Here is a 17541-nt window from a genome sequence, read left to right on the forward strand (position 1 = left end):
GCCAAGCGACAGAGCTAAGGTCACGCAGCAGCAGGCGAGGGGCAGAGCTGGGATTCGGACTGCCGGGCCCGGGCTCTTTCTTTTTACGGTATTTGTTACGCGCTTACTGCCCGCCAGGCACCGCTCTGAGCGCCGGGGCCGATACGAGCCAATCCGCCGGACACGGTCCCTGTCCCCCGTGGGGCTCGCCCTCTTCGTCCCCGTTTTCCGGATGAGGGAACCGAGGCCCGGGGAAGTGAAGCGACAGGGTCACGCAGCAGACGAGGGGCGGAGCCACGATCAGAACCGGGTCCTTCCGACTCCCAGGCCCGGGCTCTAGCCAAAGGGCCACACCGCTGCTTCCGCCTCTACTGAAAACGCCACTGATTTTAGTACTGTTGCATAAACGGTGGGGTGGAGCGTGTCTGTCGCACACGGGTTCTCCGACGAACAGATCGTCTCCTCTCGCCTCCGCGAACCCCGAGCCGCAGCCGGGGCAGGGACCGGGTCCGACCTGATCGACCCGTGCCCACTACGGCGCCTGGCAACGTAGTAAGGGCTTTCCGGATTTGACCGTCGTCATTACGGCGCGGCGGCCGGGACGCCGGCCCGGGAGCCGGAAGGTCACGGGTTCTAATCCCAGCTCTGCCGCCCGTCGGCCGCGTGGCCTCGGGCCGGGGCCCTCGCTTCCCTGGGACTCGGTCACCTCATCTGGAGAACGGGGACCGCGACGACGTGGGACGGGGTCGGCGGTCCCGCCCCGCTCGCGTGGATCCCGCGGTCGTCGTCACCGCGGTCGTCCCCCGCCCCGCCCCGCCCGCACCTCTCCATGTTCTTGAAGATGTTGCACTTGTCGTCTCGGGCGGTGAGCTGGAAGGCCAGGGCGGCGTGGTGGCTCTCCAGGACGGCCGTGTCGTTGTACAGGACGGCCAGCTCGCTGCCGGCGTTGCACAGGAAGGAGTTGGTGCGGCCCGGGTGGTCCACGTCGTGCACGGTGGCGGCAAGCAGGGCGGCCACCTCGTCCATCGGGTCCAGCGTTTGCTGCGGGGGGGACGGCGGGGAGGGCGGTTCCGGCCGGCGGCCCCCACGCCCTCCGGCCTCTCCTCACCCTCCGGCCACCCCCCCGTCCCGCCGGGAGTTCCGTTTCTCATATCGTCGTCTCCCGGGCGCGGAGCGCCCGGGGTGAGTGCTCCAGGAGTACCGACGGATGAACGAACGACCAAGGAGCCCCCATCGGAGAGGGCCGGAAGAGCGGAAGTGAGGAGACGGCCCCACGACGTCCCGCTCGGCGGCGGGAGGGCGGAAGGGAAGCCAAGGGGAAGGAGGGCCGAGCATCCCGCAGCCCCCCGAGGGAGCCGGGCGAGGAAGGACGGAAGGAGGCCGAAGGGATAGCCGGGAGACAGACGCTCCCAGAGCCCGGACGGACGGTGGGAAACGGCAGGGAGGGAAGGAGCTGGGGGTGTGTGTGTCGGGGGGGAGTCGCAGGAGGGGCCCGGCTGGCCGGGAGCTAATAATAATAATTAGGGTATTGGTTAAGGGCTTACTACTCTGTGCCGAGCACCGTTCTAAGCGCCGGAGCAGATGCCAAGGAATCAGGTTGGACCCGGTCCCCGTCTCACGTGGGGGCTCACGCTCTCGATCCCCATTTAGAGACGAGGCCCGGAGAGGTGAAGCGTCTCGCCCGAGGTCACCCGGCGGACGGGTGGCGGAGCCGGGGTCGGAACCCACGTCCTCCGACTGCCGGGCCCGGGGTCTTGCCGCTGGGCCTCGCTGCTTCTCCGGATGGGGGGATGAGGTCCTCGCCCGAACGCCGGGCGAGGGCGGGGCCGGGGCCGGGGCCGAGGCGGTGAGGGAGGCCGGGCCGGCCGGGGCCGGAGAGGGAACGGACCGCGGAGACCCTCCCGCGGGGACCGGAGGCCTAGCCGGCCGCTCGGGGGGCGGCTGCCCCGGCCCTCCTCGGGGCCTCGGCTCCCGCGTCGGCTAAGCGCTTGGTACAGTGCTCTGCACGCAGCTGGCGCTCCAGGGACGCTACCGATCGATCGACCGACCTCCGAGTGGTCGTCAGCGGGGTCGCCCACGAGGGGCTGTTGAGGCAGAAATGATCTGCCTCCAGATTTGGGAGTTATTTTGGCCACGTCCCCTTACTCCCTGTTGTGGGGAGGGAGGAGAAGGGGAGAAGATGAGAAGAGGAAGAAAAAAAAAGAGGAGGAGGAGGAACACGATGGACTTGCATCTACCCCAGTGTTTAGAGCAGTGCTTGGCATACAGTAAGGGCTTAACGAGTACCATAATAATAACAGTAATAACAATGAGAGAAGAAGAGGAGGAGGAAGAGATAAGAGACGAGGAGGAGGAGGAAGAGACAGCCAGCCAGTGGAAGGTGGCCCGTGGGCCCCCGGCCGGTTTGGCTGCGGCTAGCGGCATCCCCGGCGGGGCCGGGGGTCGGGGGGGGGGCCCCCGATCGCTCGCCCCCCCCGGCGGCGTACCTTGACCCGCTCCTTGGAGAGGAAGTAGGCCGTGGCGTGGAGCACGTCGGCCGAGTGGGTGGAGTTGTGGTAGGAATTGGAGGAGTGGTAGTTGGCTTCGATCAGCTGCAGCCACGAGCGCAGGGTCGACTCGGAGCAGTTCAGAAACTCGCACAGCCCGAAGCGGGCGAACATTTTGAGACCCAGGTACACCAGCGGCCTGGAGGGGAAAACCGGCGGGACGCGTTGAGCCGGGGACCGCGTCCCCGGCCCCTCTCACGTCGGCCACCTCACCTCATTATTAAAAATAACCGTAAGAATGACGACGGCCCAGATCCTTGCGACCCCCGGGCCCCGGCTCATCCCACCAGGCCACGCCGCCGCCTCTCCAGTCGTCGTCGTGCCGTATCTGGTGAGCGCCCACCGGAGCCCGAGCGCCGGGTCACGCGGTACGCGGTAAGCGCGCCCTTGTGTGCCCCGGGGAGGACACGAGGTGACGGGGTCGGACCCGATCCCCGTGGGACCGGTGGGGAAACGGCGGCCCAGAGCGGTTGAGTGACTTATCCGAGGGCACGCAACAGGCAAGCGGCAGAACTGGGACTAGGACCCGAGCGGCCCGCCTCTCGCGGGTCCGACACCAGTGGAGAACCTGACCTCCGCGTCCCTTTGCGCCCCGGCTTTTGGCCAGGCCTAAGCAGTGCCCGGCTCTTCTGGGACAGAAGCGGCGGGCGGCCCGGTGGCTAGAGCCCGGGTCCGAAGGATCTGGATTCCCACCCCGCCTCCGCCACTTTTCTGCCGGGTGGCCTCGGGCAAGTCATTTCATTTCTCTGGGCCTCGGTTCCCTCATCTGGAAAACGGGGATAAAGACGGTGAGCTCCACGTTAGACGGGGACCGCGTCCGACCCGATGAGCTTGTATCTGTCCCGGCGCTCGGTACGATGCCTGGCACTTACCAAACACCGTCATTAATAGAAATAATAATGACGACGAGGAGGGGGAGAATAATAAAAAAGCAGAAAGCCACCAGCCCCCTCGCCCCGATTCAGATGTTCAAAGCCATCCGATCTCCACCTTTCGATCGGGGGGGGGGGGAGACGGGGACCGCCCACCAAGAGGGGCTGCAGGGTAGAGGCTTTGATCGGAGGTGGGGGCGGGGGAGGGCTCCAGGACCCTCTGGCACCTCTGCCCTTTAATCACTCTGGAAGCCCCGACGATCAAAAGACATCAAAAGCTGTTGTAAAACGGTGTTTTGGGAGCACAGTTCGACAAGACTGTATTTCTTTCTCCTCCTCGCCGTCCCTGACTTCAGTTCAGCGAACTGGGGCAGACCACCACCCTCCCTTTCTCTCCTCCTCACATTCTTCATCCCCATTTTACACTCGAGGGAACTGAGGCCCGGAGAAGCGAGGTGGCTTGCCAGCAGCAGACGTGGTAGAGTGGGAATTAGAACCCAGGTCCCCCTGACCCCCAAAGCCCATGCTCTATCCACTAAACCATGCCGCTTCGCTAGAATTTGTCCACAGCGAGAAACGGCGTGACCTTCGAGCACGGGCCTGGGGATCAGGCTTGAGAGTCGGAAGGACCTGGGTCCTAACGCCGGCTCCGCTGCTCTTCCGCTCTGTGGCCTTGGGCAAATCACTTCTCTGGGCCTCAGTTCCCTCATCTGGAAAACGGGGATTAAGAGTGGGAGTCCCTGGTGGGATAGGGACTGTGTCCAATCCCTTTGCCCCCTCCTACCTCACCTCCGTTCTCTCCTTCTACTGCCCAGCCCGCACGCTCCGCTCCTCTCCCGCCGCTCACCTCCTCACCCTCCCCCGTTCGCGTCTGTCCCGCCGTCGACGCCCGGCTCACGTCCTACCTGTGTCCCGGAACGCCCTCCCTCCTCACCTCCGCCAAACTAACCCTCTTCCCCTCTTCAAAGCCCTACTGAGAGCTCACCTCCTCCAGGAGGCCTTCCCAGACTGAGCCCTCCCTTTCCCTCTGCTCCTCCTCCCCTCCCCATCCTCCCTTCTCCCGCCTTCCGCTCTTCCCCGTTCCCCTCAGCACTGTGCATATTTGTATATATTATTTATTACTCTATTTACTTTAATGATGTGTATATATCTACGATTATCTCGATGATATTTACGCCAGACGTTTTGTTTTGCCGTCTCCCCCGTTTTGACTGTGAGCCCGTCACGGGGCGGGGATGGTCTCTCTCTGTTGCCGAATTGTCCATTCCAAGCGCTTGGTACTGTGCTCTGCACATAGAAAGCGCTCAATAAATACCACTGAATGAGTGAATGATCCCAGTGCTTAGTACAGGGCCTGGCACACGATATTACAGTAGAATGCTATGAAAAGAACTAAGGCGCGTTGAGGGCGGACCCTCTACGTGAAGATTTCTGACGAGGCAAAGCTGTCCTGATGCCAGTCAGTCCGACAGTCGTAATTTTCAAGCGCTGACTCTGTGCAGAGCCCTGTCCTAAATGCTTGGAATAGAAAAATAAACAGAGACATTGCCTGTCCACCCCAAGCTTAGCGTCTAGATGGACTTTAGTATAATCCATCGATCGTATTTACTGAGCGCTGGACTGGGTGCAGCACGCTGCCCTAAGCACTCGGGAGAGTCCAGAAGAAGAAAAAGCAGAGACATTTCCACGGCGAGCTGCCGGTCTAGAAGAAGCGGAACCGCTTCAGAGGGACCACGTGGCCGAGACCCATTTCTCCGGGGGAGGGTCTGACGGCCCCCGCGATTAAATCCTACCGGGGGCTCCGAGATCCCCTAGGGCGGCAGCCGGAGCAGGAAATCCCGCGCGCCAGAGGGGGAGAGGTCGGTTCGGGGCGGGGAGGGGGGCTCCCCACCCTTCCCGGGGCCGGCTCACTCGCCTCTTGTGGGTGGCGGCCTCCAGCTCGAAGATGTTGAAGTCCCAGAATTCCTCGTTTTCCATGGCCTGGGCTATCCGGGGAGGGACGTCGCTGAGGGAGATGGGGGAGATCAGATGGCTTGGAACCTGATGGACTGCTGAAAGTGGAAGCAAAAAAAGGAAGCGGTTGGAACCGATTCACCGGTCCGTGTTTGCTGGCAAAATTCGCCGCGAGGGGCCCCGTGCAGGGTCGATCCATCAGTCCAATCGTATTCATTGAGCGCTGCGTGCGGACCACTGGACTAAGCTCTTGGGAGAGTACGCCGTACACAAGAGAGTACACCAGCGAAGCCGCGGGGCCTAGTGGAGAGAGCACAGGCCCGGAAGTCAGAAGGACCGTGGTTCTATCCCCGGCTCTGCCCACTGCCCGCCGCGGGACTTCGGGCAAGGGACTTCACGTCTCTGGGCCTCGGTTCCCTCCTCTGTAAAACGGGGATGAAGACCGCGAGCCCCGAGTGGGACGGGGACTGCGTCCAACCCGATTAGCTTCTGTCTACCCCAGATGCGACGATTATCATCACCGTCACCGTCCTCGTCACCACCACCGTCACCCTTCTGTCACATCCGAAAGCTTTCCCGGCACGCGTTCGGCTCCGGGCGAGCCTTCTGGGAACGTCCCCCCCAGCCAGCTTTGACGAGTCGGTGGAGAGTGGCGATTCTCTAGGCCAATACTCACGCTTTGAGGAAAACATGTACTCGTTCCCTGATAGCCTTCGTAAACCGTCCTGTCAGAGAGAAGAGAAGACGGTCAGAAACGCCTCCCTCCGCCAACCGATCGAGCGTTTCGTGGCATTTAGTCAGTCGGTCGCATTTGCTGAGCGCTTAGTGCGTGCAGAACACGGAAGCGGCGCGGTTCGGTGGCTAGAGCGGGGGCCTGGAAGTCAGAAGGAGCTGGGTTCTAATCCCGGCTCCGCCACTTGTCCGCTGTGGGACCTTCGGCGGGTCACTGAACTTCTGTACCTCTGTTACCTCGTCAGTAAAATAGGGGATTAAGACCGTGAGCCCCATGTGGGCCGCGGGCCGTGTCTGACCTGACCGGCTCGTATCCACCCCAGGGCTTGGTACGGCACCTGGCACGTGGTAAGCGCTTAATAAATACCATTGGGGGAAAGGAAAAAAAAAAGGCAGAATCTCAACCGGCCCTCTGGTCAAGACAGGCGCGGCAGGACAGCGGGCCGGCCCTGGGAAGAAGGGCAACCGAGGAGCCGACGGGAGCCAAACGTCACGTTTATTCATCGGTTCGTTCATTCATTCGTACTTATTGAGTGCTTACCGTGTGCACGGCACCGTCCTAAGCACTTGGGAGAGGACAGCAGAACAGTCAAGACACATTCCCTGCCCACAACGAGCTTACAGTCTAGAGGGGAAGACAGACATTAATATTAAAAATCGATCATTTGGATTTATTGAGTGCTTACTGGGTGCAGAGCACTGTCCTAAGCACTTGGGAGAGGACAGAACAGAACACTCAAGACACATTCCCTGCCCAAAGCGAGCTTACAGTTTAGAGGGGAAGCCTGACATTCCTATAATAGAGAAGCAGCGTGGCGCAGTGGAAAGAGCACGGGCTTTGGAGTCAGGGCTCATGAGTTCGAATCCCAGCTCTGCCACTTGTCAGCTGTGTGACTGTGGGCAAGTCACTTAACTTCTCTGTGCCTCAGTTCCCTCATCTGTAAAATGGGGATTATGACTGTGAACCCCACGTGGGACGACCTGATTCCCCTGTGTTTACCCCAGCGCTTAGAACAGTGCTCTGCACATAGTAAGCGCTTAACAAGTACCAACATTATATAATAATCAGTCGTATTTATTGAGCGCTCACTGCGTGCAGAGCACTGTACTACCTGCTTGGGAGAGGACGACAGAACAATCGGCAGACGCATGCTCTCCCCACAACGGGTTTAAAGTCTACAGGGGAAGACAGATGTAACTATAAATAATCGATGGTATTTATTGAGTGCTTACTGAGTGCTGAGTATACTGAGCACTTGGAAGGGTCCAATATCAGCCATTCTCTGCCCGCAATGAGCTTACAGTCTAGAGGGGAAGACAGACATTAATATGTCAGTGGTACTTACTGAGCGCTTATCACGTCCGGAGCGTCGTACACAGCGCTCGGGAGAGGACGGCAGAGCAACAGAACAGACACGATCCCTGCCCACAACGGGCTTACAGTCTGAGGGGGGGAGACGGACATTAGCCTATCGATCGCTGGTGTTTATTGAGCGCTTACCGTGTGCAGAGCACCGTACTGAGCGCCCGGGGCGGGGACAAGAGAACGACAAAGAGAACAGAGAAGATCCCCACCCGCAACGAGCTGCCGGGCCAGAGGGGGAGACGGACGTGACCGGAAACGGAGGGCCGGGTCTCGGCTGTGGAGGGGGGCGGCCGCCGACTTACCGACATCAGCCCCCCGACCAGGTCGCTGGCGTGGGGGTCGTCGTCCTTGGTGCCCAGCTGCGGGGAGTAGAGCTCGGTGGTCCTGAGGATCTCCAGCACCCGGTCTAAGGCCTCGGCCACGGGCACGGGGCTGCTCTCCTGGGCCGCGTTGATGATGTTTATCACCTGGGGCACAACGGAGGAATGCGGGGGCGTCCGGGGGGGGAGCCTGGGTCACCCGGGGGGACGGGGACCACAGCCTCAGGGTGACAGGCTGCCTCGAGGTCGGGCCCGGCCCGCAGAGAAGAAGAATAATGCCGGTGACGCCGTTCGCGAAGCGCTTCCTACGCGCCAGGCGCCGTACCGAGCGCCGGGGCGGATCCGAGCACGTCGGGTCGGACGCGGTCCCCGTCCCACGCGGGGCTCCCGGTCTCCATCCCCCTTTTACAGACGAGGTCACGGAGGCCCGGAGGAATGACCTGACCTCTCTGACCTCCCTTCCTCCTCTCTCGCCCCGCTCCGGTCTATTCTTCACTCCGCTGCCCGGCTCATCTTCCTGCAGAAACGATCTGGACATGTCACTCCCCTTCTTAAACAACTCCAGTGGTTGCCTATCGACCTCCGCTCCAAACAAAAACTCCTCACTCTAGGCTTCAAGGCTCTCCATCACCTTGCCCCTTCCTACCTCTCCTCCCTTCTCTCTTTCTACCGCCCACCCCGCACGCTCCGCTCCTCCGCCGCCCACCTCCTCGCCGTCCCTCGGTCTCGCCTATCCCGCCGTCGACCCCCGGGTCACGTCCTCCCGCGGTCCTGGAACGCCCTCCCTCCTCACCTCCGCCAAACTGATTCTCTTTCCCTCTTCAAAACCTTACTTAAAAATCACCTCCTCCAAGAGGCCTTCCCAGACTGAGCTCCTCTTCCCCCTCTACTCCCTCTGCCATCCCCCCTTTACCTCTCCGCAGCTAAAGCCTCATTTTCCCCTTTTCCCTCTGCTCCTCCACCTCTCCCTTCCCATCCCCACAGCACTGTACTCGTCCGCTCAACTGTATATATTTTCGTTACCCTATTTGTTAATGAATTGTACATCGCCTCGATTCTATTTAGTCGCCATTGTTTTTACGAGATGTTCTTCCCCTTGACGCTGTTTATTGCCATTGTTCTCGTCTGTCCGTCTCCCCCGATTAGACCGTAAGCCCGTCAAACGGCAGGGACTGTCTCTATCTGTTGCCGACTTGTTCATCCCAAGCGCTCAGTACAGTGCTCTGCACATAGTAAGCGCTCAATAAATACTATTGAATGAATGAATGAATGAAATGCCCCGCCCAAGGTCCCGCAGCAGACCAGCGGCGGAGGCGGGATTAGAACCCATGACCTTCTGACACCCGGGCCCGACGCTCTCTAAGCAGCCGACGGAGCACGGGTTCTGACGCCGGCTTCCAAACCTGTCTCTTGCGGGATCTTGGGCAAGTCGCTTCACTTCCCTGGGCCTCAGTTCCCCTCCTCCAGAAAGTGGGGATTAAGAACCTGAGCCCCATTCATTCGTTCCCTCGTTCAATGGTATTTATTGAGCGCTTACCGAGTGCCCAGCACTGTACTGAGAGCTTGGGCAAGTACCAAACGACAACCAACAGGCACATTCCCCGCCCACAACGAGCTCACAGTCTCAAGGGGGAGAACGGGGATCGCGTCCAACCCGATCAACTCGTCTCTGCCGCAGCGCTTAGAACGGGGCGTGGCACATTCGTGCGAAGGTATTTATTGAGCGCGTACCGTGTGCAGAGCGCTGTACTGAGCGCTTGGCAAAGTACCACAATAAACACACACACCCCTTACCCACAAGGAGCTCCCAGGCTAGAGCGGGGGAAACAGTACGCGCTTATCAAGTACCACAAAATGGAGATCACTGTTACGACGGTCCAGCTCCCTCCCTGGCCTTCCCGGGAAATGGCCGCTCTTGCCCCCGGGGCGGGGGCAGTGGCTTCTGGTGGTCCCTCCCCACCCCGTCCCCCCGACCCCGAGAGGTGGGCGTTACCTTGGTGATGGGGGCTTCGATGGTCATGGAGTGGATCCTGGCCATGGACGAGTGACGCCTCTGGGAGCTCCCTGTGGGCGGAAAGAGGGCCGAGTCGTAGCCGGGGCCGCCCCCCCGGCTCCCCCGCGCACGGACCCCCCGCCCCTCGCGGCCGGGGAGACGGGCCCGGGGGGATCGGGGCAAACCCGGGGGACGACGGGAAGTTGGTATTTGTTAAGCGCTTACTATGTGCCGAGCACTGTTCTAAGCGCTGGGGTAGACACAGGGGAATCAGGTTGTCCCACGTGGGGCTCACAGTCTTAATCCCCATTTTACAGAGGAGGGAACTGAGGCACAGAGAAGTGAAGTGACTCGCCCACAGTCACACGGCCGACAAGTGGCAGAGCTGGGATTCGAACTCATGAGCCCTGACTCCAAAGCCCGTGCTCTTTCCACTGAGCCACGCTGCTTCTCTGTTCCCGACTGAATGCCGGAGGGGAGGCGGGGGCTTTGTCGGCACCGCCGTCCCCCGCTGAGGGCACTTGGTCGAGAAGGGGAGCTCGATGTGGGCGGGGAATGGGCCTCCTTGGTGTTCTCTTGTGCTCTCCCGAGCGCTCGGTACAGCGCTCTGCACACAGTAAGCGCCCGATAAATACGACCGAATGGTGAGAGACCACGGGCTTCGCCGCTGCATCCATTATCTGCCAGCGCTACTCACTCGATCCTATTAGTTGAGCGCTTACTGGCCTTACTCTACCGTCCCCTCCCAAGTGCTCAGTGCAGCGCTCCGCACCCAGTGAACACTCGATAAATGCCACCGACCGCCCAGGATCCCGTGACCGAAAGAAGCAGCGGGAGGTGGACGGGGTTGCCGGGGGGGGGGGGAGACTGCTCAGCTCTGGCGCTAACCCTCAACATCCAATCGACCCATCAGTCGACCGGTGGCATTTCCCGAGGGCGTGCGGTGTGCGGAGCACTGGACCGAGCGCTTGGGGGAGGACGACACCACGGAGTCGGCAGGCGCCTTCCCTGCTCACGGCGAGCTGGTTATAGGGTGGGCTCACCCCTCTAGGCTGGAAGCTCACTGTGGGCAGGGAACGTGTCCGTTAGGCTGTTCTGCTGTCGTCTCCCAAGCGCTCAGCGCGGTGCTCGGCCCACAGCGAGCGCTCAGTAAATACGACCGACTGACCGGCCCCTCCCGACTCTTGAAAACACGCCCAGGTGTAGGGCGGAGCCGGGTCGTGTCGCGGGCGGGGGATGCGTCTGGCTACCGTTCTGTCGTCCTCTCCCAAGCGCTCGCTACGGTGCTCGGCATACGGTAAGCGCCCGATGGACAGACGTGAACCAACGACACGCGACACGCCTCCCCACGTACCGTCGCTTCCCCGAGAGGTGGTAGAGCGGACATCCAGCGAACCTTTCCTCCTGTCTTTGTGCCGTGACGTCTGGATATCTGGGGAGGCGGAGGAGGGCTTCGTCACACGCACGCAACACACGCAGCTCGTCGGGGGGCCCGGGGACGAGGAGGGAAGCCCGCTCCGCGGCCCACCGATCCACTCGATCCATCGCATCCGTCCAGCGCCCGAGCGCGAAGCGCCGGACTGCGCGCTTGGGAGAGGACGGCAGGACGACGTGACGGAGGCGGCAGACGCGGTCCCCGCCCACGACAAGCTTACGGTCTAGAGGCGCGCTCACGGTCTAAAGAAGGCAGAGCGTGGCCTAGCGGCTGGAGCCCGGGCGTTGGGAGTCGAAAGGATCTGGGTTCTCATCCCGGTCCCGCTACTTTATTCATATTGTTACGGCGTTTGTCGAGCGCTTACTCTGTGCCAGGCACCGCACTAAGCGCCGGGGTAGATACGCGCAAATCGAGTTGAACACGGTCCCTGTCCCGCCAAGGGGGGGGGTCCGCAATCTTCATCCCCATTTTACAGACGAGGGAACTGCGGTACGGAGAAGCGACCCGCCCCAGTCCGCACAGCAGACAGGTGGCGGAGCCGGGATTAGAACCCGTGACCTTCTGACTCCCGGGCCCGGGCTCTAGCCGCTGCGCCGCGCTCCCTCGTCCGCCGCGTGAGCACGGCCAAGTCCCTTCCCTTCTCTGGGCCTCGGTTGCCTCATCTGGAAAACGGGGATGAAGACCGTGAGCCCCGCGCGGGACAGGGACCGCGTCCGACCTGATGAGCCTCCCATCTACCCTAGTGCTTAGCGCGGTGGCCGGCAGAGGGGAGAAGCGCTTAACAAACACCGTCGAAGGACAGGGGGCCAGATCGGGAGCCCCTTTCGGACTCATCCCAAACGCAGAGGCCGCAGTCTGGCCGCACGGGAACACCCAGGGAGTGGCCGGATGGATGTTCAAGACCCCGCGCTCTCTCACGCCTTGACGATTCTCCCCTCACCGGCCCCACGGCCCTCACGTCCGTATCCGTACTTTATTTATTCGTATCCAGGTCCGTCTCCCCGCCTAGACTGTAAGCTCGTTGGGGGCGGGGGGGCCGGGTCGTCTGTATTTTTCCGCTGCCCTCTCCCGAGCGCTTAGAAGAGTGCTCTGCACGCAGTACGCGCTCACTAAATACGACCGACTGACCGACCCCACCGCCCCCCGAGCGTGCCGGGAGGGGAGATGGCCGAGCCAGGCCTCCTCGGGGAGCGGGGCCGCCGCGATCCCGTGGTTACGCCGCTCCCCGTCGCGGCTCCGGGAAGGGTGCTAAATCCCAGCTGCGCTCTCAGGGAGCCCCCTGACCCTGCGGGGCTTTGGTCAGTCAGGCGGTCCACGGCATTCATCGAGCGCCCGCTGTGTGCGGAGCACCCTCTTGAGCGGTTGGGCGAGGACGAGCGAACCGACGCATCCCCCGCCCTCTTCCCGGAACATCTCTTCCTCCCAGCTTCTGCCTCCCCACAGAATCACAGTACTCCAAGGGCCTGGAGGGAATCACCCATGTAATTATTTATCTGTGGACGTCAGAAACACGTCTCCCCGTCTAAACTGAAAGTTCACTGTGCGCGGGGAAAATGCCCAGTCAGTTAATCAAACTTATTAAGCGCTTACTGTGTGAAAAGCACCGTACTGAGCACTTGGGAGAGGCCACCGGAAGAGTCAACGGGCACCTCCGCTGCCCAAAATGAGCTTAGCCCAGAGACGACCAATGATTCTGTCCTACTGTACTTTCCCCGGTGCTTAGTACAGTGCCCCGCACCCGGTAAGCGCTCAATAGGAACAACTGATGGACTGATGGGCATCGCCTGAGAGTCTAATAATAATAGTAGCGATGATGGTACTGGCTAATCGCCTAACACGAGCCAGGCGCTGTACTAAGCGCTGGGGTGGATACCGGACCCAGTCCCTGTCCCCCGTGGGGCTCCCCGTCTCAACCCCCATTTTCCAGACGAGGTCACTGAGGCCCAGAGAAGTGACTTGCCCAGGGTCACAGAGCAGACGATCCCCGGGGCGGGGGGTGGGGTTCATCTGGGCCGCGGAACTGGGACTCCCGTCTGCCCGTCTGTCTCCTTCACGGTCTCCCGGGGCTCCCTCTCTCTTCTCCCACGCCCTCTGTCCGTTTCTCCCCCTCCCCCTCGTCCCCGGTATAACTCAGTCCAGCTGGTGCGCGTCTACCCTCGGTTCCCACGTTATATTCTCAGGGGCCTTGGACGGTTCCCTCTCCGTCGCACCGCCCGCTCCCCCCGCCCCCATCCCAGCCCCTCGCTCTCCCCTAGGCCTTGACCTCCGGGACGTGCCGAAAACGCTTCTTTCGGTTTTTCACGGTATTCGTTAAGCGCTCGCTACGTGCCGGGCGCTGATCTGAGCGCTGGGCTTCGTACAACGCGACGGGGTCGGACACGGTCCCCGTCCCCCGCGTCTTAATCCCCATTCCACAGACGAGGGAACCGGGGTACAGAGAAGGGAAGAGACTTGCCCGAGGTAGAGCCGGGAGTAGAACCCAAGTCCTTCTGCCTCCCGGGCCCGTGCTCTAACCGTCAGGCGACGCCGCTTCTCTATTTCTCTGCTCCAAGCCCCGGAGTAGCTCTAAGACACAGTCGGAAGGGGAAGGGGAACACCAATCCGAATCCCCGTCGGGCGGGAGAGGGAACTGAGGCCCGGGGAAGTGAAGCGACCGGCCCGGGGTCACCCGCGGCAGACGCGGGGCAGAGCCAGGGTTGGAGCGCGGGCCCCCGTGACCCCCGGGCCCGGGCTCGATCCACTAGGCCACGCCGGCCCCTTGCCCTCGGAGCGACCGAGCCACGGAGGGGCAGAGGTCCGAGGCGGACCAAGTCCACCGAACGATAATAATTCGATGATAATCTGACGAGTGCCTCCTGCGGGCCGGGCACTCTGTTGAGCGCCGAGGCGAATACAAGCAAACGGGGTGGGACCCGGTCCCCGCGAGCTCCCACGGAGCTCACGCTCTCCGTCCCCGTTTTCCGGACGAGGGCCCCGAGGCACGAAGAAGTGAAGTGAGTTGCCCAAGGTGGCCCAGCAGACGAGGCGGGGGAGCTGGGATGACAACCCACGACCTTCGGACTTCCAGCCGCGCGCCAGGCTGCTCCGGCGGGACGGCAAGCTGGGTCACGTGCCAGGATGGGGGGAGGTTGCCTGCTGGGGCCGTGTGGCCTAGTGAATAGAGCCCAGGCCCGGGAGTCCGAAGAACCTGGGTTCTCATCCCCGCCCTGCCCCTTATCTGCCGCGTGACCTCGGGTGAGTCTCTCACTTCTCTGGGCCTCAGTTACCTCATCTGGAAAATGGGGATCGAGAGCGAGAGAGGAAAAAAACCCCGGCGCTTTCCAGCGGTCCGTACTCCCCGACCGACCCCCGGCCCCTCCACCGCGGACGACCCCCCCCCGGCCCCGGCGGGCAGTCCGGACTTGGCCTTCGCCTGGCACTTGCCTCCCGGGGCTGGGAGGGAGGCGCTCGCCCGGGCCACGCGTCCGTGCCCATCGGTACGGCGCTCTGCGCACAGGAAGCGCCCGAGAGATACGAGCCGACGGACGAGTGAACGAACGAAGCCGCCAGAGAGCCACTTGCCTGTTTGGGACTCGGCCTGGACGCGCTCACACGCCTTTTCCGCCTGCCGGGGAACGGGACGAGACGAGACAGCGGTTAGGGCTTCCTCCGGTGCCGGCGGGTGACCCCTGGCCCGTTCTTTCCCCCCGGGAGAATCCGCCGGAGCTGGCGACGGCCCTCCCCCGGCCCGGCGGTTCCCCCCTTCTCCGGGAGGCGACGCGGCCGACTCTTCAAGGGGACGCTGCTCCTCGGCCGGGGGGGGGGGGGGAGCCGCGGAGGGCTACGGAGGACTCCCCGGTGCCACTCGGAGGCGCGTTCTCCGGGGAGGGGGCAGCCGCGCGCCCGCCGCTCGGGAAACTATCGCGACGGCGCCCGGACCGGACCGGCTCTAAATGGCCGCTCGGACTGGGCGGCCGGCCCCGGAGCGGGCCTCCCGTCTCCGCCGCCCAACCGCCCCCCGTTTCCCCCCGTCTTCTCCGAGGAGCGGAGCGGGGGCGGGCGGGCGGGCGTGCGTGAGCGGGAGGGGGCGGCGATTCAATCCGACTGCGAGGGGGAGACCCGGCCGTTGCCTGGCCCTGAGGGGCGCCCCTCCGGGGAGTCCGGCGGGGACAAGACGGAGTCGGCGAGGGGGTGGAGGGTGGGGCGGACGGGAGCCCGCGGTTGTGCCTCCGGGGCGGGACGTGGAAGGGACGTCGTGACCCGTCCTGCGTCCCGCGTGGGTCCCGACGGGGCTGGGGGCGGCCTTTTAATCCGGGCCTAGTACGCGTATGTCGAGGGGCTGGAATTGCATCTCCTCCAGGCTTACCTTATTGTTGTCACTGCAGAGTCTACTAATGGACACATAGTGTCTAATCTTTCTGTAAATAAAAGACGACACATTAGCCTCCCTCCCGGCTCCGAGAAGCAGCACGGCCTAGTGGCGAGGGCCCGGGTTTGGGAGTCGGGAGGTCACGGGTTCTAATCCCGGCTCCGCCGCTTGCCTGCTGCGGGACCTTAGGCAAGTCACTTCACTTGTCTGGGCCTCAGTCACCTCATTCGAGCGCATTTATCGAGCGGTCACCTCATCCAGGAGTACTGGATCCTTGCTCGCTCGCCTGCCACAGCCAGTCGATCGATCAGTCAATCGGTGGCGTGCACTGAGCACTTACTGAGTGCAGAGCACTGTACTAAGCGCTTGGGAGAGTATAACAGAGTTGGAAGACACGTCCCCTCCACCCAACGGTCGGTCAGTCGATGGTGCGCATTGAGCGCTTACTGTGTGCAGAGCACTTTGCTCCGCGCTGGGGAGAGGACAGTCCCGCAGAATTAGCAGACGTGTTCCCTGGCCACAACGAGCTCCTCCTCCACCAGGAGCAAATGTGCCCTTTGAAAAGGAGCATCTGGTCACCGCACACGCCTGCTGGCTGGGAGACCTGCAAACTGGGCACTGGGGAAAACAATAATAATGATATTACCACTACTAATTATCATCGTGGCGTTTATTAAACGCTCACTACGCGCCAAGCACCGTTCTAAATGCCGAGGCAGACGACAACGCAGTCAGGCTGGACGCAGCCCCCGGCCCACGTGGGGCTCACGGTCTCGGTCGCCATTTCACCGACGAGGTGACTGACCTGGGCAAGTCACTTCCCGTCCCCTGGGCCTCGGACAGCGGACCGGTGGCGGAGCCGGGATTAGGACCCGGGGCCTTCTGGCTCCCGGGCCCTACCTGCTACGCGTGTCAGCGGAGGTACCTGGAGCAGGAGTCCCAGGGCTCAGTACAGCGCTCGATCAATACGATCGATTGGATGAAGGAGTGCAGGAGGGGGACCTGAGGGACTCGCAGTCCCAGGTTCACTCTCCGAGAGGAAGATTACGTTTGTCTCCTGGGGCACCCGGGGCGGAGGAAACGGCGACGGGGAGTTTTCCCGCTTTGGCCCGGCTGCCGTCGCTAAATTCTTTCACTCACATCTACTGAGCGCTTACTGCGTGAAGAGCACTGTACTGAGGGCTCGGGAGAGGACAGATAACCATAAATCCCAGGCCGGCGGAGAGAAGCCGAGTCCCTGTCGGTCAGTCAGTGCTATTTATCGAGCGCTTACCGCGGGCAGAGCACTGTACTAAGCGCGTAGGAGGGTACAACGCAACAATATGAGAGACCCGGCCCATGATGAGTATTTATTGAGCGCTTACTGCGTGCAGGGCACTGTACTGAGCGCTGGGGAGAGGACAAGAGAACAATTTAACAGCAACATCCCCCGCCCACGAGCTTACAGTCTAGAGGGGGAGACGGACGTGAACAGGAAGGAATAAATTACGGATTTGGACGGAAGCGCTGAGGGAGGCGGTGAATAAAGGGAGCGGGTCAGGGCGACGCGGAAGGGAGTGGGAGAGGAGGAGGGGGGGGCTTAGGCCGGGAAGGCCTCTTGGAGGAGACGGGCCCGCAGTAAGGGTTCGAAGCGGGGGAGAGGCCCTGCCGGTCGGATCTGAGGAGGGAGGACGCGGGCCGGGGGTCGGCGGCCAGAGCGACGGAGACGGAGGTACAGCGAGAAGGCCGGAGCAAAGTGTGGGGGCTGGGAACGTGTCTACCGACCCTGCTGTATCGTCCTCTCCCGAGCGCTCTGTACGGTGCTCTGCAAATAGCAAGCGCTCAATCGATACCATCGATTGACTTACCGATCGATCAAATTCACGTCTGACTCCCCCCCAGGCTGTGAGCTCGTCACGGGCAGGGAATGTGACCGCTAATTCTGATGGATCGTACCCACCCAAGGGCTTAGTACAGGGCTCTGCACACAGTGAGCGCTCAGGGAATACCACTGATCG

General features: G+C 62.2%; 1 protein-coding gene across 2 annotated transcripts in view; it reads right to left on the bottom strand.

The window, feature by feature from the left end:
• PDE8A (phosphodiesterase 8A) overlaps positions 1–17541 on the bottom strand; it is a 44515-nt gene that overhangs the window by 5874 nt on the left and 21100 nt on the right. Inside the window, exons 9-17 of one of the 2 annotated variants that reach the window (XM_029065999.2) lie at positions 15542–15593; positions 14758–14800; positions 11116–11193; positions 9762–9832; positions 7751–7915; positions 6027–6075; positions 5313–5445; positions 2466–2664; positions 803–1020 (exon numbers count right to left, since the gene is read on the bottom strand). In XM_029065999.2, coding sequence (XP_028921832.1) covers positions 803–1020; positions 2466–2664; positions 5313–5445; positions 6027–6075; positions 7751–7915; positions 9762–9832; positions 11116–11193; positions 14758–14800; positions 15542–15593 — 1008 coding nt within the window. Of the gene's footprint in view, positions 1–802; positions 1021–2465; positions 2665–5312; positions 5449–6026; positions 6076–7750; positions 7916–9761; positions 9833–11115; positions 11194–14757; positions 14801–15541; positions 15594–17541 lie in introns of both variants that reach the window. The other variant, XM_029065998.2, reaches the window with a different exon arrangement.

This window comes from Ornithorhynchus anatinus, chromosome 5 (assembly GCF_004115215.2).
Source record: "Ornithorhynchus anatinus isolate Pmale09 chromosome 5, mOrnAna1.pri.v4, whole genome shotgun sequence".
NCBI classification, from domain to species: Eukaryota; Metazoa; Chordata; class Mammalia; order Monotremata; family Ornithorhynchidae; genus Ornithorhynchus; species Ornithorhynchus anatinus.